This window comes from Xylocopa sonorina, chromosome 7 (genome assembly GCF_050948175.1).
Source record: "Xylocopa sonorina isolate GNS202 chromosome 7, iyXylSono1_principal, whole genome shotgun sequence".
In the NCBI taxonomy this organism is placed as follows: domain Eukaryota; kingdom Metazoa; phylum Arthropoda; class Insecta; order Hymenoptera; family Apidae; genus Xylocopa; species Xylocopa sonorina.
The window spans coordinates 13,457,662-13,477,358 of record NC_135199.1 but is presented as its reverse complement, the minus strand read 5'-3'; the positions used below and the strand labels follow the sequence as shown (position 1 = coordinate 13,477,358).

At 51.0% G+C, this 19,697-nt stretch overlaps 1 protein-coding gene across 2 annotated transcripts in view; it reads right to left on the bottom strand.

The window, feature by feature from the left end:
* The window catches only part of Wdr62 (WD repeat domain 62), a 41,212-nt gene that overhangs the window by 15,535 nt on the left and 5,980 nt on the right, over positions 1-19,697 (bottom strand). For both annotated transcript variants that reach the window (XM_076898069.1, XM_076898070.1), the window contains exon 2: positions 8,705-8,841. In XM_076898069.1, the coding sequence (XP_076754184.1) occupies positions 8,705-8,788 (84 nt within the window). In that variant the 5' untranslated portion in view covers positions 8,789-8,841. The remainder of the gene's footprint in view (positions 1-8,704; positions 8,842-19,697) is intronic.

The window sequence follows — 19,697 nt, the reverse complement described above, 5'->3', positions numbered from 1 at the left end:
AAGTTCAGAAAGACTCGTTCGCGATCGATATCAGCAACACGCCGCAGCGTGACGAGAATATTACGCTAGGCTTCCCGTTCTTCTTCGCTTCGTCGAGCTTTCGTTCTCGAAACGAGATTCACCGGGGCATCGATCGTTTCGTCCTGGGATAATTTCGATGCTCGTAAAATCCGCAACGGTGGCGTAATTCGACGTCGTTGCGTAATTATTACGCGATGGAAAATTTGTACCCACTCTACGATCGAGGATGACTCGAGCGTAATCACGTCGACGAAAACGCCGCGTCGATCTGCGGTCGCGAGTGGACGCGCGGTAGATCCGAATTGCGCCACTTCGCCAATCGTCGATCCGTTTTTACAAGTCCTGCGACTTGCACGACGCGTACGTGGTCCGCGAAGAATCGAGATCGACGTAGGCAGAGACATTGATTCCGTTCGATTTTTCTCGAGTGGGCGATTAAACGATACTCGCGAAGGTGTAGGGAAATGTGTCTCCTTTTCCTGTACAGGTGCAACTCGTTCGTTGCCGATGATCGATCGAAGGTAACCGCGTCAGAAGGGGATCGACTCGAGAAAGTACCAAATAATTTCTCGCCGAGTGAAACCGTCCACTTATGATCCAGCTGATCGATCGCAGGAATGACGATGGTGAAAACTGTACGCACGCGGTTAATTATGGCGTACTCCATTCGCGTTGGTCCCGCGGTTAATGTTCAGCTTTCTCTCGATCGATCACCCCCGACTTATTAGTTAATAACCCGGGACTAATCTCGAGGCACGATCGAGGCCTTGAACGGTAAGATCGGCGAACAAGGCCGATCCACGGAGAGAACAGAACGGAGGTTTACGAAAAGGGGTAGAAATCGTAGCTGGCGCGTGCCACGGATTTCTGTCTAAATATGTATGCAGACGAATGCTCGTTTTTGCGGAAGGTTTCGCAACGGACACCGGTTCGCGGAACACACACGGCGGAGAAGGTGTGTGTCGCAAGGTGCGCGAGAGATCGATCGGACGTCGGCCGATCCGTAGACGTAGAAGCTTTTCTTATCTTCGACGGGCGACTTAACGATCGCGTAACGCGTGCTTCTGGTGGAACCGGTTGACTATACGCTTTTATATAGCGATGATCGAGCCGGACGTCCTTGCGGCGCGCGTTAACCGAGTTTTTGCGCGTTTCTTCTCTTCCTTCGATAGAAGCCAGTTCGGTATCTAAGGTGTCCGAGGTAAATACTCGAGTCGAGCGCGCAGTTTTGTTCGACCGTTGGTCTCGTTGCGTCAAGAGCGCGTTGCAAAATGCGACGGGTCGCGTAAGACCAGACGAGATTCCTTTCTGGACGGCAACTGGTCGAATCGAGAAACGTGCTCGCGGCTGGCAAAGAGATCGAGTCGAAGTACCATTGATCTACCATTATCTCGTGCGCGTATACCTGATCGACGATCTCGTCTATTTTTCCCACGAGTTCAGACTGCCTCGAGTAGACGAATCCGTTGGTAGATTCGAACCAGCAGCTGCTGCATCGCCGATGTGCACTCTGCGATGACGTAATCTACAACCGATGGAACACAAGGTCTCCTTCGCATAACGCGAAACCTTACGTAATAGACCAGCCGGAGTTCGTCGCGACTGAATGAAACGCCACGTTCTCCACGAGACCTCTGAACATACGCAACGCTGTGCTTTACATTTCCTATTCTACTCGTGGAGCAAAAACACCAGCACTTTGCCCTGGCACCTATACGTGAAAGGTATCCGTTGAGAAGGTTCGACGGAAAGAAGGCTTGCTCGGAGAGTAAAAGTTGTAACGCGGTGAAAATCGACGGCGCTCGTCCTCGCGGAGAGATATATACGACGAAGGACGGTATCGAGGATGAGGAGTTACTCGCGATAAATTATTTATCGGTAAACTCGTTTCGAAGACTGCGGACGGGGAAGGCTAATTAAGCCCGCTAGGTGCGTAGCGCGGCTCGACGAGATCGCGACTCAAATAATTCATCCGGTCGCCGCGTCGCAACCGCCTGACGCGTCGTTTCACGGAGGATTAAGCGTCCTCGCGTGCAAACGAGATCGCAACGAACCTCTTCCACCGAAGGATATTTCACCGCGTGAGATTCCTCGCGAGAGGGTAGAGAAAGGGCCGTTTACGGTTGTAACAACCGTTTGATCGGCTAGAGGAATTTTTCTTCGTCCTGTCCGGATATCTTTACGGTGAACGGTGTCGAAGGCGCCGCCGGATATACACGTCCGTGTGTCTCGCTCCCGCGTACACAAGCGCCGCGTTAACGATCTCCTCGTAGCGATTCGATCGTGGCTTTTGTTAGAAATCAGGATAGATCTCGATTGTACGTAATCTCTGGTTCGTGTTTACCGCTAATAAGTAAATTAATTCGGAGCGGGAATGGGAATAACCCGCGATCCGTCGTCAGGAAGTTTCTCCTGGTCCCGTCGACTACTCGCGTGTACGTATCGCCGAGAGACAATGGTCGGAGGAGCGGTCTCTCCTCGTAAAGGCAGACAAAGAACGGAAAAGAAATATCGACAGCGTGGCACGTCGAAAATCGGAAGGCAGGAAAAGGTCTCGAGAGGTAGAGAGGAATGGTAACGCGTACGCGTTACCATAGGAGATCGATCTAACGGGCTATTACGAGTTTCGTGGACTCGCGGCGCGTGTAAGCCACACCCTGTTCTAAGGCACAGTTAGCCTTCGTAAGGCGAGGAATAAGAATACGAGTAAGAATATAAGAGCCGTGCGCATCGCACCCCGTTAGACTTAACTCGATTCTGTACGAATCGCGCGTGTAGCCATTGCCACCCCGATAATGACACCCGCATAATGAAAAGGTGGCTGCTCGTAACACGAAAGTGGCCGCGAGCCCGCATTTTCGCGTGGTCGTTCGACATTTCTGTTAACAGTAGACAGCCGCGTACGCGGCGACTATTTTCTCCAATCGACTATTGTTCGCAACGGGGTCGAGCGAAATATTTTTCGGTGAGAACGGTGCGCGTGCGAGCTAGGTTAGAAGGTTAGCGTTTCTCGAAACGAGAAACGGTCTCGGAGTTGGAGGGCGTCGAAGACGCGATCGGTCGGAGACGCCGATACGCGTCGAAAGGCCCGAGCGCGCGTGCAAATGCTCACAGCGTTTGGTAAACGGTGGCGTTGCACGGCACCAGAGATAAACGGCGAGCAGAAACCGGGCAGGTGGTTACCGGGGAAATGGACTATCGCGGAAAGTGTGCCACGCTGGCTTTCCGATCATTTTTCACCGACACTCTGCTCTCGAACGGCTCGATCAAAATGTATTATCTCACCGCGGGATAATGAAATCGTTCGTCTCGAGCGTAACGTCTCAATTCTAACGAATCATCTGTCGATTTATGAACTTTTCCTAATCGGCTTCGAATAAATAAATATCCCGCGCTTATCTTCGAGCCATTCCCGATGTAATCGCGAGCTCGTACAAAAACGCATCTATACTACCTCGAAACCGGTTCTCCCTTATCGGCTTTCGAGAGTAATTAAATCAGCGGCACTGTTTGTTTCCCAGGTTATTGCACGCTGGCTGTTAATTGGAACGTCGTTGAGCAAGTCCATCCTTCATCACCGTCGCGATTCTCTCTTTACTTTCTTCGATACGAGTTCCTCTCGAACGTGGAAAAAGGTAGGCGATATCCTTTATCGCAGCAGCGCTAGATTACGTATTATACGCATGGGAATGCAACGTGCCGCGCGGCGAACGAAAGGTGAATATAAGATCGGAGGATGTAGAGAGAAGTAAACGGAGCAAGTGGCTGGTTAAAAGAAAGTAATCGAACACCGCTGGCTACGGTGTTCGATACGCGGGACACGAACTCGTAAACTCGCCGGAAGCACGTCCTATCGGCCGTATCAAAGAAACATGGAACGATCGCCGATTATCCTTTCTCGGACGTGCATGCGTTTACGTAACTCGGCGATGTCTCGATTAAAATGCGGTTATCTGAATACACACCGGCGTGATGTAACCGCGTTGCCATCGTGATAGTTTTGTTAAACGCGAAACGTCGTTTAATATCCCGGTAAAGTCGATCAATTTCCGTTCTACGGAACGAAACTATGCGTCGCGGAAGAACCAACGACGAGAAACGAACAACGAAGAAACCTCTAGCGACGATGAGAATTGTATGAAATTCCTGGTTACGCTGTAATAGCGCGGCCGCGTCTGGTTGACCGCGCACAGCTGACTGCCGGCGCGTACGAAACGGTTTTCGCCGTACTCGCCGATAGAAGAATAGACGCGTATATACGTACATCGTACGCTGGGATACTCTCCTTGTCCCGTACCACGGCCGAGCTGTTCCGCAACGTCGTCAAAGCCATTTTTCCTCCTTCGAAACGTTATCGTTCCTCTATTCACCGTCTCGCGCGTCGCGTGTCGCCTTTCTCGGTCACCGCGTGTCCCTAGTTTCCCGCATCTCCTCCACCTTCCGTCTTCGCCCGTTTCTCTTCGACGATCTTCACTTTCCCCGTCGTGTCCGCCGAGTTCTCGCCGCGACGCAGCTTGGACCGCACTCGATCTCCTCCAGCGACGGTTCGAAACGAGTGTCACATGATTTCCAGACACACTCGCGACGAACCCGTTCACGCGGCACTGCGAACAAAGCGCGTCCCGATGCACCACTGTACTTCTACTTACGTGGCACCGATCCTCATCGTTCGAGGCTCTATCAACCCCTTTCACCCCTTACTTTCTCAACTTTTTCGACGATTCTCGCGACGCACTGATCTTCAACCGATCCTCGTTCCACGGCGAGACGTGCGTCTCTCGATTCGTAAGCTCGCGACGAATACAACGGACGAGTAAGAGAAGGGAAGAACGACGGAGAACGTCCGACTCCGAACTGAGGTGTTCTCCGGCTCTACTCCTCCGACCGACTATCGTGCATCCCCACTTCAACCGCATTCGCGACTATAACGTACCTGCCACTTGCCAGAGGCCTTTACCGCCGATGGTCATTCCTTTTTTTCCCTTCTTCTCCTTTGCTACCATCGATTCGCGCGAGAACAGTTTCCAAAGGTTCTTTCATTTTCCCAACTCGCGGAAGAACGTCGAACGCGAGCGAGTTTTCCTCCAACGTCGTTTTCTCAGCCATCTTTGTTTATACGAGAATCGTACGTGGGCACTCGACACGTCCTCGATCGTTAAGGTCGAATATGAAACCTCCGCCCACGTTCGTCGAGACGAATTCAACCGCTCACGGTCGCTGGAACCGTCCCCCGTGATAATTCTTCGAATCCATCGGCGGGACGGGGCGTATAGTGAAAAAAATGTACAGAAAAAGCGAGTGGAAATGGAGCCAGAGGCGAGTTTAATGGATTTCCCGTCCACGCCCACCTAGCACGGCTAGCACACGGTCGTACGTGGCTCGTCGTGGACGCGAGTCGGCGTAAATAGTCGCGATTGGTACCGAACCAGCCTTGGAAGGGTTCGCGTGCTCCATAAGTTATCCGAACGGGGGGACGCGATCAGGAAATTAGCCGGAGACGTAACATCGAATCGCGAGCCATCAGAATCGTAGGTGGAAAGTAAAACCCCGGAAAGCGAGATCACCGGTACAGATTGAAACGGTCTATGCGACCGAAAACCGGAACGATGAATATGTATGCCCGAAAAAATCCTCCTCTCGACGAACGAAAGTGAATCTGTAATTTCTGGACTCATCCCGCGAAACGTGACCGCCGGATGCTTCTGCCTTTTACCGCCACGCGAACGTTTCCTTCCGTTCGAGTCTTCTTATTACCTGAATCGCATCGTTGATCGACTCCACGACGTTTCGACGACACGATTTCTAAATTTCGCGACGATCAGTGGACAGCAGCTACGGGCGATCGTCTGGGTTAGGTCAGACAAGGCTGACGTAGTCGGACAGAAACAGTGGCTGGTTATTTAGTCGGATGATGTAACCCAGCTGGCTCATGAATGCGCCATGGATTCGACAAACCGCCAAACCCGTCGTAATCCCATCGAGATTTGCATACGGACTCGACTGGCGACACTCGCCTGGTTAATCGGTATATAATCGTCGCTGTCCGTCGTTCCCTCGATATATTTATCGAACGTGATTACGCTTTCACGATCGACAGCCGAGAGCATCGTTAGCTAGGCGATCGATAGGACAACGAACTTGAACCAAGAGGACGAACTCGAGCAGATCGCGCGACTGGAATGGCGCGATCGAATAATTCATTCAAGCGCTGATCCTCGCATCCGTCGCGCGAAGGCAACGACGTCTCTTCCGCTTCCGCGATCGGAAATTGATCCCTCGAGGATCCATTATCGGCCGAGACTCGGGCTTCTTAATTATGTATTCCGTCTGGCCGCGGATCGGAGCTGGTTAAACGACGAAAAACGAATTATCCTCAAAGAGAGGGACGTCAGACGAAAAGCGTGCGAGCCGAGACTCGTTAAAAATAAGCGAGGGCTCTCCGCGGTATACTTTTTGCCACGACCGGCATTGTACGATTCTTTTCAAGCGGTCGGCTAGAATAGAAAAGCTGTTGCTGACAAAGGATCTGGGTTGCGGTATAAAATTTAAATCGCTCGACTCGATATCGCACGCGTTGAAAGCAAAACCGTGTAACCGTGTAAAATCTAACGAATTCAATCGAGTAACGGAACAACCACGTTCAACCACCTGTACGGACTGAAATATTTGCTTTTGTTCGAAATTGATCCAATATGGGAAAACGAGGAGTAAAGAGTGAAGAGTAAGAGTGAAGAGAGGGAGAGAGGTGAGACCAGGTCGCGTGATAAGAGGCAATTTTATTAAAAGGGACCGCAGACGGACAGGCTTTCGCCTGTGTCAAAGGGTCGGCGGCAAGCAAAGGTGTGTCCCTTATTAACCGTTAACCTCCGACGTGTAATACTGGCTGAAAGGTTTCAACGGGGTCAAACACCCTCGTTCGCCAGCTTCGCCAAAAGTATTACTATGGTATATTGGATAACTTTTCAAAGTAAAAAAGAGTGAAAGAGATAATCCGCCAGAAACGTAGAGGATGAAAACCTCATGGCCGGTGTTTCGTACCGTTAGACAAAGCAGGAAGTCGTGTCTAGTCCATCCGTCTCTTCTTCGACTCGAAAACAAAACCTTAGAAGTTCAGTGAGACGTTGAATGGTCGCGTCGTGACGATTCAGGTGCAACGATGGTGGGCTCCAGTCGAGGAGACAGCGGATGGCATTGGCCCTTTCGGGGAAAAGTAAAAGCAGAGGGTTCGCCGGTTAAAAGTATGTCAAACGCGGTCGACGAACCGCACCAGCTGTGACCAGCACACCTGTTCCGACACTCCGTCGCAAATGAATTTGTAGAGGTCTCGGTCTTGGCCAGAAACGAGTTCCGAATTCGGGCGCCAGGTACCGATTTTTCGGCCCCGGGTGATCGTTTCTGAAGTCAATGGCACCGCGTGGTCGTAAACTTTTACAACCAGCTCGATCACGCGGAGCAATTCGCGCGAGTAATCGATGTTTACTGAAACTTTATTCAGCGGGGGGATGAAATTTGCGGAAAAAAAGTGATTAACAGAAACAGTTGGCTGAAGAAAACCATGCCCGGGAGGACGGAGCGCAGAACTGTTTGGAACTGATAATCTACCACCGCCCACCCACGCGTTCATTTGCATACAATTCTGATTTCGGGGCACGCGTGGGTGCGCAGCGTCGTTTTTTCGCCTCTTCCAGAGTAACCGAACAGTGGCTCGTACTTTCGAAACGTGTGTTTACGAATCTCTATTCGCTCGAGTTCTCCTGTTCCCTTTTAACTAACCGCATTATCGTTGATTCTACAAAATTGTGTACAATAATACGTAATCAGACATGAATCGCGAACGGAATAAATTTCGAGACGATAAAAGTTACGCGAATGCCAAAGGTGTGCAAGTTTGATTATCTTGGTCGATTAACTAGACGAGATCGTATCGATCTCAACTTTGATTGACATCTAAGCTGCACTCGACGGTACTCGAGTCAACTGACAGAAGGCGCTCGACGTCGTGATCTCTTAGAGCACGGTTCAATGGGTAAAGAAGGTCGTGTATTTATCGACGACCACTTGTTCGATCGTTAACCGGTGAACATGGAATTAAAGCTCCAAATCGAAAGGATCGACGTGGATCGCGCGTGTTTCGCGGAGAAGAACAAACGGCAGTGACGAAAAAGATAACGAGAACTCTGTTACACCAGCCAGCGAGACGATGTAACGGGGGCAGCGTGCAGAGGCGCGCGATGTGTAAACCGATCCGCGAGTCAGGAACTCGCTCGAGAGGGAAAGTTGCGTGGAAGCGAGGCGGCGAGTTTTCCACAAAGAGAGATTCGAAGGACTCGAGAAGCGACCGAAGACGGAATGCCGGGTGCAAGTGCAACAATGCGCGTTCGCCCACGTCCTCGCATAACCGATCGTGAGACACCGCGTGAGGCGCGCGTAAACGAGTCCTCGGGGAAAGGAGTATCGGTCGTGACGTCAATCAGGGGCTGGTGAATCGGCAAGGATGCATAATGCGCATCCGGCGCGTATCGAGAAATCGACACGGCCGAGCTCCGACCATTGTTTTCCTCTCTGCATTATACAACGATATAGGAACCGGCGACACTTCTATTCCCGATGCAACGGAATCATACACGGAGCGACGATTATCGAAGAATATAAACATTCCACGTTAGAACTCGTAACTACTCACCCTGTCCTGAATCCTAACGTTCTCCTGACCTCGCTTAAGGCTAGGAGCCCGTAGGACCTTGCTCGTAACTGGCGGTTCCATCATGTTGTCGTCAGGAATTCATCCCTGAAGAGGAGCCGATTCCCTCACTTCATATTCTGGAAACAGAAAGAAAAGTCTATTTGACGTAAATGGAAAGAGAGGGAGAGAGAGAGAGAGAGGAATCTGTGTCGCGCGATAAATAGCAGGTCGTTGGGCGAAAGTAAGAGAGTAAAGGTGTTCGCGTGCTCGCGTCTCGCCGATCGTGGGAGATCGAGACCTACGCGAATTCCAGCTCGAGCGGCACAGCTGCTCTCTAGATACCTGTCTGTAGTTGGAAACGCGAGCGTAATGGATAACGGTATGCACGGGCGTTAACGGAAGATAATGTGCGAACAGGTAGAAGAAGCTAGCCGCTGCCGTAGGATGCCTCTCCATTTCTCTTGGTAACGCGCCACTGACAACCATAGCGTCCTCCCCCTGTAACTTCTTAATTAGTTCGATTGATTTTTCTGGTTGCGTGCCGGGCACCGTCGACCGTGAACCACAAGGAGCGTCCCGTGTGCCACGAAGACAGAAAAAGAGAAAAAGAGAGATAGAAAGGACACACGAATAGGGCTTCCACTGACAGCAGAGAGAAGTTTAGCGTGACACGAAATCAATAAACCACGATATGTTAACCCCTCGCAACTTATAGCGTCGCCAGCAAACGGTTCACAGAATCGCTGCCTCGTCAGAAATTATTCGAACAGATTCCGCTCGAGTTGCATATGCAGACGCTACGAAACCGCGGCAGTTGGACGAGAGATAAATGAATTCGTTCGGGAAAAGTCGAACAGAGTAAATTGGCAGGATGAATAACGTATCGCGGTTTAATTAATCCGTATCCCGTTCGAAGAAGAATTCCCTCGATTCGGGGACGAGGGAGAACGTCGCGATAAAGCGATGAGAAACGGTGGAAAAGCACGTAGCGGCGAAAAAGTAGGCGCGATATCGCTCGCACGCATACCGAGCCAATTACCAGCGGCGTTTTAACGTACGCGTTGCCGGGAGGATTTACGAGCTGCAAAAGCTGGGTTAGAAGGGGCGCGAGACGGTGTCGGGTCGAGGGATCGTTAAACGCGTCTTTAACAGACCGTTGATGAGGTTTGTCCATTAATACGTATCCGATGTCGTCTGGCCCGGTGCCAAGTATTTGAAAATCGAAAGGAGCAGCTTGCGCGGCGTATCCACGTTTCACCACCGGTATCGTCGATCCGATCGATCTGTTACCGTCCATCAGAATTCCCCGATTCCTGTTCGCGTCTCGAAGACGAGCACGAACCCACTATTTTATTCTCACGCTTGGCACCGGCTCAAGGAACCTTTTTTTCCCGCACAGAAAATTGGTAGCTAAGCTTCTGTTCCGGGCTCGTGCGAGGATAGACAAGTTCTGCTCGATGCGCATTTCGGTATCCAACTCGAGCCGACTCGTACACGCGCCCTCTTCGCCCTCTCCACTCGGAGGATCAACTTCACCGCTAAGGATGCAAACGTCTAACGATACCAATCGGATCCCTGTTATTGACGCGCGTAACAGGGTGGAGCGAATAACGAGGAAGCATCGATTGAAATGTCATCGAAGGCCGAGGCGTCCCTCATGGTAAATGGTGCATCACCGGATCGCCCATTCTTTTCGTTCGTACACGAGTCGAGGCACTTAATCGATTCACCAGGCCAAATAATAGTGGTCTATTAATTTCGATGCTAGCAATAGAGGCACGGTAGTCGAAAAGGTTAAAGCAGTATCGATTTCCGTTTCCACCACTATTCTAATACGTTGACCTTTTCGACGGTTGTGCCCAGGAAGTCTGCACCGAATCCCTTCACGTAAAACCGATCGAGCGCGACGCTTGATCGACGCGTGGATTTACGTCTACGATACGGATTAATCGATGCCTCGAATCTCTCTGTTTCGACTTTACGTAACGAGCAAGTGGTAGAATCTGGAAGGTATGGCAGAGATTCTAATTACTAAAGATAATGCCCGACGGCCTAGTTCGCGGATCGGTCCGAGGCTTGGCACGTTTCCATTCGAGTTACGTTACTAATCCACCGGCTACGAGCGAACGTCCCTCGGCCAACAAACATTCGCGAGTCTCTGGTAAATTAGCGAAAGTGAATGTTTCATGGATACTATCGAACGAAAGGCTGCCCTTCTGCTCTCCACCCGGGTCCTATCTCTAGCCGCGTGTGTTGAAATATCGAGACGTTAAACGCTAATTAACTAATACGTACATCAATTTCGCGTGAAACGTTGCGTACGATAATGGACGCTGCGTACAGAGAGCAACCGTAGGTAGGATGGGATACATTTTTCCGCGCTGCTAATCCCATTCATCGCGGTAATAACCTCGCGAGATTGCCACGAGCCACTTTCTTCCTACGAACGTCCTCTCTTCGAGACCGACGCGATCATTAAAATTTAAATTACACTTGGATTTACCCGTATATTTATCCAAAAAATAGCGTAAAAAAGTACGATAAAGATAGAGGCAGGATTTACGTAACGAATAGTTTAAGGGTAGAACGGTAGAAAGGTTAACGAGCGAGCGCACCCCCGCGTGGCGGACAGGAAAGTTTCGCGAAGCCCTGGGACGCAACGGTGAACTAAAAAACGGAGTTCCGGCCACTGTGAATCCTCTGGCACGAGCAACGGCGTTTCGTGAGAGATCACTCGTGGAGGAGGCTTTCACCGTTCTCCGGAACCGGAAGCAGCTAACCCAATTCGCCGGCACGCGAATGCATCTTGTTGTCGGTTTGTCGTGCGCGACTCAACGCCTCCGATTTAATGTCGTCGACTCTTTTCCGCCGGCTTCGATTTCCGCCGTATCTTCCGACGATCTCCGCGCGTATGCGTCTCCTCTTGTCGAATTAGACGTCGCAAAGGGAGCGTGAGAATCGTAACGATCTACGCAGACAGTGAAGGAGGAATCGTCGAACAGTGAATCGCTTCTGCGTACGTGCTGCGCTATTGTCACGCGATACACATCGTAATTCGATTCGAACCGTTCTCCTATGGTACAATTGCAAGCGATTGACACGCTGAACACCGATTCTATACTTATAGCCGATCGAATTAACGTTCTCGTAAACACTCGGAAATACCTAGTCGGAGGAAATGCACTTCGAGCTATGACGGAGTCGAATGTCCGTTGACCGGATAATTTCGAGGAGGAATTTCGTGAAGCATTTACGAGAGAAATGGGTCAGCAGACGCGAGCAGACGGCGGACGGTATCTTTCCTCGGTGCTCCGTGGGACGGATGAAAAGGGCTTCGCGAGGCATCGGAGGAAAAGACGGAAAAGCTAGTAAGCGGATCGGAAATCGATTTTGCTCCGATTTAATCACGCGTTTCGTATCGCGCTGGCAGTGTGCCGTAGGAAAGTTGAAAAACCGGCCAGAAACCGAGTCGTACCGTTTTACATAACGATCGCGACTCGTTCCCGTTCGCAATTATCGCGCGCGACACGTCGCATTAAACGTCGATGTATCAGCGGCGATAAAACGAGCCATCCATCTCCCGTTCCTCGCGTCTGACAATAAGATAAGAGAAGGAACGACGACGGCGTTTTTTAAATTCACGGACAAACCACGAACGGGAACATTTCGCGAGCGTGCGTCACGTATGACACAGAGTCTTCGATCTATCCGGTTTCCTACGAATTCGCCTCGCGATCGGGGAGAAAAGCGACTGTTACGAAACGTACGATCGGGCAGCAGGCTGGTCTACCGTGTTTCGCTGCAAGTGTTGCGCATCTGCGATTCCTCTATCCTTGAACTGGTCATTTCTCATCGCGGTAATTCACGGCGCGACAGCTCGAATCCGGCGCACACCCACGTTCGATTCAACTTTCTTCTCCGCGAACCATCACCGTCTCGTTAATCGAGCCACCAGTCCGATTTCTTAATTCCACCCTCTATTCACCCCGTGACGTGGCTGGTCGTCGAACGAGAGCGAAGAACGACGCGTATATCCATAACGAGGCGAGAAACGTCCGTGGAGAATAATTTGCATTCCCTTTCGGCCCCTTTCGGCCGGCTCGCGATTCATGGAAAACTTTCTCTTTCATTCAGCCCGCCAATTACGGGACAATGTGAAATAAATTATCGCGCCGCACGCTGACTTCATTTGTCCCTCGTTAATCAGTGATATAATTTAATCAGGCTCTTCGTTCGACACGCAAATGTACCAACGGTTCCGAAGGCCGTCCCGTAGCTGGTTCGTCCGAGCAATTTCATCTCGATCGGTTCCGCGATCCTCGAGTGGCCCCGGGAGCCAACGCAGCGACCTTCGCTGGCATCGCTGTATCGAAGCAGTCTCTTTAAAAGAATATAACCGACGCTCCTCCTCCTCCGACACGGATCGTTGGTGACTAAAGCCTACGGGACACTTTATTTTCGGCGGCGATGCAAAAACGGGGGAACGAGATTCGCGGAAAAGTCGCGCGAGCAAAAGAGCTGCGAGGCGTCTCTCTCGCTGGTTCACTTGGTTCGGCGACCACGCAAACGCGCAAAGAGATAACCACTCGCGCGAACGATCGCCACTGCCAAGGTCCTCCGTACAGGGGAGACAGATTACCAGTCGAGTGGTTAAACCACTCGCTTAGCTGGCGCCTTTGATCTACTGCTCTGACCTGCTCCAATTCCTAACTCGACGCTCGTGCGTAGCTTCTAGATTCGTAGGCGACGCGAAAAGGTTCCAGTCGATTCGAGCGAACTTGCCCTTTCGTCGCTCCGACCAGCGCAAAGGGAAGACAGGGTAGCAGAGCGAGAAAGGAAGGAAGAGAGAAAGATTATCGTCTCGATCGCGGTCAACGATCGATATTATCTGAAAGCAAACGCGAACGATTTTACTCGGTCGGTTCGTTGACCCTTTCGAAGAGGCAGGAGACGCGTGAACGCGGAACAAAGAATTCCGGGAGAACGGCGGCGGCAGCGGCAGCGATGACTCGCGGACCGGCCGAGCAGGCTTCGGAAAAACGAGACGCGAACGCGTACGATGCTCTCGCACAGTTTGTCACTGCCAAGGTCCTATAGGAGATACCGGGGCGAGTGGCGAGCGCAACCGTCCTCGGCTGGACGATGATGACCGGTCTCGCGTCGCGTCGCATTGTCAGAGACGGGACGAGACGAGGAACGTGACCCGCGAGCCAACCAGCCGCCGTTCTACCTCTAACGCCGCCGGTTAAAATAACCGCGAGGTGAAAAGAACCGAACACGGATCGTCGACCATCGTCGCGTTATTGCTCAGCACTACCTAGGTGTCAACGTTCCCTCTTCCTCTCTCTCTCTCTCTCTCTCTCTCACACTCTCTCTGTATTAATTTCGTTTCAGCCGATCGCTGTGTCGCACGGATCGACGGAAATCGAATTGTTGCATCGAGTATCGGAGATTGCGATTTTTTAACCCCCGCGCTTTGGCACCGACTGTTCTTTCTTAACAGCTGGAGCAGGGCCAGCGGCCGATTGAAGTTTATCGTGAATTTATCGGTGATGATGTAGGAGAAGTTGGATTTCGATGACAACATAAGATAAATATTCTCGATTACTAGCGATTTCTAATGTAAACGCGCAGAACCACGCGTCCGCGATACTAGGAACGGGTAATTACTGTTCCTTTAGAAGCGGCGTCCTTCGGAGGAACGATTTAATTTCGCTGGTCTCTATTGGTTCTGCATATATTACCACAATTTAGCATAGACTGCAGTGAAAATATGCTTTTCGACGATATTCCGATCATTAGCATACTTCCTTTTCCTTGGTGCGTACAATCAGTTAACGCTCTGATTAATAGGAAAATGATGGACGGCTTTTGCTTCGTTCCCCGAACGACCCGCCACCGTTCCTTTCGATTCCTCGACGAAGATGCTGCCGTCCTTTTTACTCACGCGTGTTAATTAACGTGGAACAATGTTTAGTTAACAGTCGAGGAGATAAAGCACAATCTCCGATACCTAATAAGGAGAGAAATAACAGAATGCTAGGAAACGTGCCGCGATCTAGGAAAAAAGTCACGTAGAAACGCTTAAGACGTCGGTGCTGGTGAAATCCAGCTAGAGGGAACCCACCCTAGGAACCATCGCACACGAGGGCGCGTTTCGGCAATTGCTTCGTCCCGTGTCTATGATCTTCTAGACGCGTGTAAATTAATTAGAAACATCTACAAACGGCAGCAGAGAGAGGGAGGGGCCAAAGTCAATTTTCGCGAGACGCTTGCAACGTTTCTGGGACAAGCCCGAGGGAGCGTTCGCGCGCACGTAGCTTCAGTTTGATAAAAGGTAAAGAAAAAGCAGTAAAAAAAAAAAACTTTGCTTGCCGACCAAACTCGACCCGCCTCCTTTTCATCGAGCGAGGAGACACGATCTTCGTATCTCTACGCGAAGTGTTTGCCGAGCAAAGATTATGATAAAGACGAGAGAGAGAGCTGAAACGACCTGGTAATGTTGACGCTGCCTCGTTACGCCGACCCAGCAGGGTTTACCGTCCTCGGATAACGAGTTAAACGCGATACCACTCTGCCTCGCGACGCCAACGATGATAAGTACATTAGGGACACCCGGTACTACCGACCAAAAATCTTCAGCAGCTCGCGCAGCCAACTTTAAATCACTTTTCGCTCGAAAAACAGCGACTAAATAAGCAAATAAATAAATTCGAGTTTTTAAATGCACAAAGTTTCCACTGAAGAGAACTTGGTAAATTTGCAGCCCCCAAGAAGCGCGTAAAAAAAATATGATCCACGGGAAGGAGAGCGTCGCGAGAGGACTTTATCGTCGTCGAGGGGAAACCGTAGTAAGATGTAGGAGTCGGGTCCCAGGGATCGCGATGTATTAAATATTTGAACGGGGGGTGCCCGTTCGGTGCGCCGCGTCTGGCGGTAAAGGTGTTACGAGTGCGAGCTAGACAAATAAATTTTCGACGACCGGACGCGGCCAGTCGCTGTAGTGGAATATAAACCTACGAATTATCGACCCGTTTTCCGACCCTTCCATCTTTCCTTCCTCTGCCTTTCCCTTGCTTTCCCGTCCGCTTCACCCTCCCGCGGCCACTCGACCGGCCGTTCCATCCCGCAACCCTCTTCGCAACGATACGTTGCCGTTGCCAGGGACTCGAAACGGTAACCGTACCGAGATCGATCATTCTTTCGATTGAACAACACCGGGACGGCATTAATACCGCTTACGTAACGGTTTAAATGAAAATAACGCGGTATAATCGACACCCACGGTGTGTATGTTAATCGGTGTAGACGCCGCGGCATCTAATCTCCACGATGTTAACCGGTCCCACCTTTACTCCATGCGTAAGTCCGTGTGTAACCGTGCCTCGCGCACTCGGGTTTCCTGTTCACCTTGCTAGAAATACCTAGAGCAGCCGGTGTATTCTCGAAAATGGCAAGAGCCACCGGTGTTCGCGGAACAGCACGGTGGTTCCACCAGCGAGGCTATTCCGAGCTAATCGCGAGCAACCGTGAGGTTCGATTTAATTACCGCTGTAACGAGGTAGGACCCCCGGGACCGATAATTCCGCGTCGAGACAAATCGGGAAGAAACTGTCGTTTGCATTTCTCGCGCTCGCCCGTCAGGGTCGCGATCGTTCGTTACGTCGTGGATAAGTAACAACGCGGAAGATTAACCCGTGCGATCGTAAATCGAAGTTTGAAGCCTTGGCGATGCTGGATCAACGCGTTCCTAGAGGGGGGGAAAGAGAGATGGAGCATCAAGAACGCGTGCATTCCTTATCAACGTAAACATTCGCACCGCGTCGATCAAGATAACGAATAGATACTAGGTGTTTCCTTGGTTTTCGTATAAATGGATCAGCTATCGCGTAACGTCCAGCTGCGTTTCCGGCCAAGTCACGTCCTTCCGTAGCCTTCGTTGAAAAAAATCGCTAATGCGCGTACGTTGACTGCTGATTGCGATAATACTATATTTAGTCGTGATCTTATCAACGGTGATGCACGTTCGATCCTCGGCAACCTTGCGTTCGGTTATGCAATTCGATTATCCCGCGCCCTTCCGTCGTCGCAATCGTGGAAACTCTGAATGGAGCATAATGCACGGGGAATCGAGGAACTCGAGAGCCGGTTATTAACAAGAAGTCTAATCGGGCGATTAAGCTGTTGGACCGGCGAGCAAAGTACATATGTACATTTGGAAAGATTGCACGCGCCTCTCCTCCTCCCGCAGAATTTGCTCGCGATATCTCGTCCGATGGGAGATAAAGAAGATCTTAACTGTTCGCGAGGTCGTTCGACGGCCGCGTTTAGAAAACGATACGTTACGGTCAGGCTGAGATCGGTCGGCTCGGCTCGGCTCGGCTCGGCTCGGCTCGGCTTGACTCGCGCATCCTTTGGAATCGCGAAAGCACGTTTTACTAGCTTACGCTGTGAGAACCGGTTTCGCTCTAGATGCGGGGAATTAAACTGAATAATCCCCGTGACTACGTTAAACGCTAAACGAGGAGGTCGAAAATGGCAGTAAAAGGAGTGCCACTAAAAATGACTGGTTCCGACGGACTAGGTGAAAGGAGATTAAGCGGTATAAAGGCTGGTGCACGAGTGCCGTCGTAGTTGCTCGGTGAGTAGCACTCGACACCGACGAATACGACACGTACGCACCTGGAAATAGCTGCGGCGTTAAATAACACCGTCTGCTCGGTACACGTGCGCGAATACTCGCTCGTAGTGCGCTTCGAGCGTGGATCAACACGATCGAGGACGTGTTTCCTTTCCTTTTTTTCTTTCTATTCCTTCCTCCTTCTCCATCTTCTCTCGATATAGCTTTCTATCGAGCAATCCCGTAGTCGAAACTACAAATCGTTGCAAATCCCCCGAAATATAGAGCAAAGTCCTTCCCGTCGCGGCGGCAACCTTTGTTCCATTGCCTCCGCCGACGCAATATCCGTCTTTTGTTTCCCGTCGCCGCGTCAGATTCGGTGCTGGCTTTCAGTTAACGAAAAAACACTTTCTAGTCGTATTTCCAAAACACTGTTACACCGCGGCGACGTGGTCGACAACGGGGAAAACCGTTTCGTGGATCGCGTCGAGCCTTTAATTTAACGTCGCACTCTTTTACTCGCGATGACACCACTTGAAATAGCCTCGACTTTCCGCGTGCTCTTCCAACGCTCGCGGAATTTATTTCGAATCGCGGGGGTCCTGCGATCGTTGATCGATCTTTATCACGCGGCATGCGTTATCGTGTGTGTTATTCGTATACATGTGCGTATATAAACTCGATTATCGAAAAGACGGTGGGGGCGTTATTACAAGGGGCGCTATTTCGAGAGTCGAACGCGAACCCGCAGGATAGATCTACAAACAGTCGGAAAATGAGCGGGATTACAGCAGCCCGCAAACGTATACAGAACCTCGATAGTTAGAAACTAACCATGACCGGCTCCTGCAAAAATCTAACCGATAATATTTACCACGGCTCACGAAGACGATCGTTCCTTATACAAGAAGTTCCTTATATATATATGTGTGTGTACGTATGTATCGAGCAACGATTGGTGTATATCGTAGAATATCGAAGAGAAGCAAAGCTGCGTGAAAATTCCAGGTTCACAAAAGGGAGGACGGAAGATACAATAACGTACGAATGCACCCCTGGCGACAGCCTTTCCTCTATCTTTTCCTCGAAGGATCTCCCCAAGACCGTTTGCATAAGTAAAAATAAAGAAAATCCTTCGTTCAGTCTTGAAATACCGATGCAAGTTGAACGAACATATGGGTTCGAAGTATCGGAACGCGATTTAACATCGTAAAACGTCGAGGACAAAATGCCTCCGTCGATACTGGGCCCGCAGGAGAGCCGACCACCACCGGATCGGGTGAAAAAAGTTCGGCATTCTGGGGGACGATCGACGCGCGTGAAACTCGATTTTACGGTCCGGCTGCCCGAACGAGTTTTAAAGTTTCTATTTTCTCGATTCCCAACGCCGACGCAACTCTAGACGAAACAATCTCCTTGTCGCGATTCACCGGTCAGCGTGGCGAGATACGCGACCAGCAGAGAGTGCCGCAAAGCGAGAATATTTGACTCTTTCCTTAAACGCTGGATCTTTCCTCGACTCGACTTTGACAAGGTTATCACTTTCGCGGTCCGGGCAAAAGCGGAAAACCATAAATGATAATGAGACGCGAGGATTTGCGCGTGCGAGGACGACAGAAGTCGGTGAAGAGGGTCGGTATCGAACGAGAGAAGCAGGCAGGCAGGCAGGCGGGTGGACGAACACGGTCGGGAAGAGCGGGAGGAGACGTAGGCATGGCAACCACCATCCATCCATCTACCCATCATCCATCCATCCATCCATCCAACCAACCAACAAACCAACCCCCCGTGGTAAGTCTACGCGGCGTCGAGTTTACAGTGTGTATCGAGTATACGGGAAATCCGACACGAGCCCAGGCTAAAAATACGTAGGCTGTTTATGCGCGGCGTGCGCGATGAACCCGGACACGCCGCAACGACGCGGATCGTTCGACGATTCCGCGATTCCTGCCTCTTTTCCTCCGTATATCGTGCAAGCCCTCTCGATCTTAGCTGTCGCCAGGGCGCAACTTGTCCACGGTTATTCACCTCGACGAGAGACGCGGCCACGCGTACAATATCGAAAGCGACGCTTTTTTCGAGCGACCGGGATTAAAAATAATGCGACCCGCGGAGGGCGCGTGTGCATCGTTGGAACAGTGACGAAAAAGGGGAGGCTGGTAGAAGAGGATCGAACCATTCGCGAGCGAGCATTGTGAAGGCGGTGGCGCGGGTAATAAAAAATGATTTATCGTCGAACGGAGACGGGTTCGTCGCGAAACGAGAAATGAATTTATCGCGTACTATCGTAGGTAGGAGTGTCGCGTCGCGTGTGCCACGTATTCGGTCCAACGAGGAACGCAGGGACCGCGAGCGAGCAGCGCGGAAATTTTT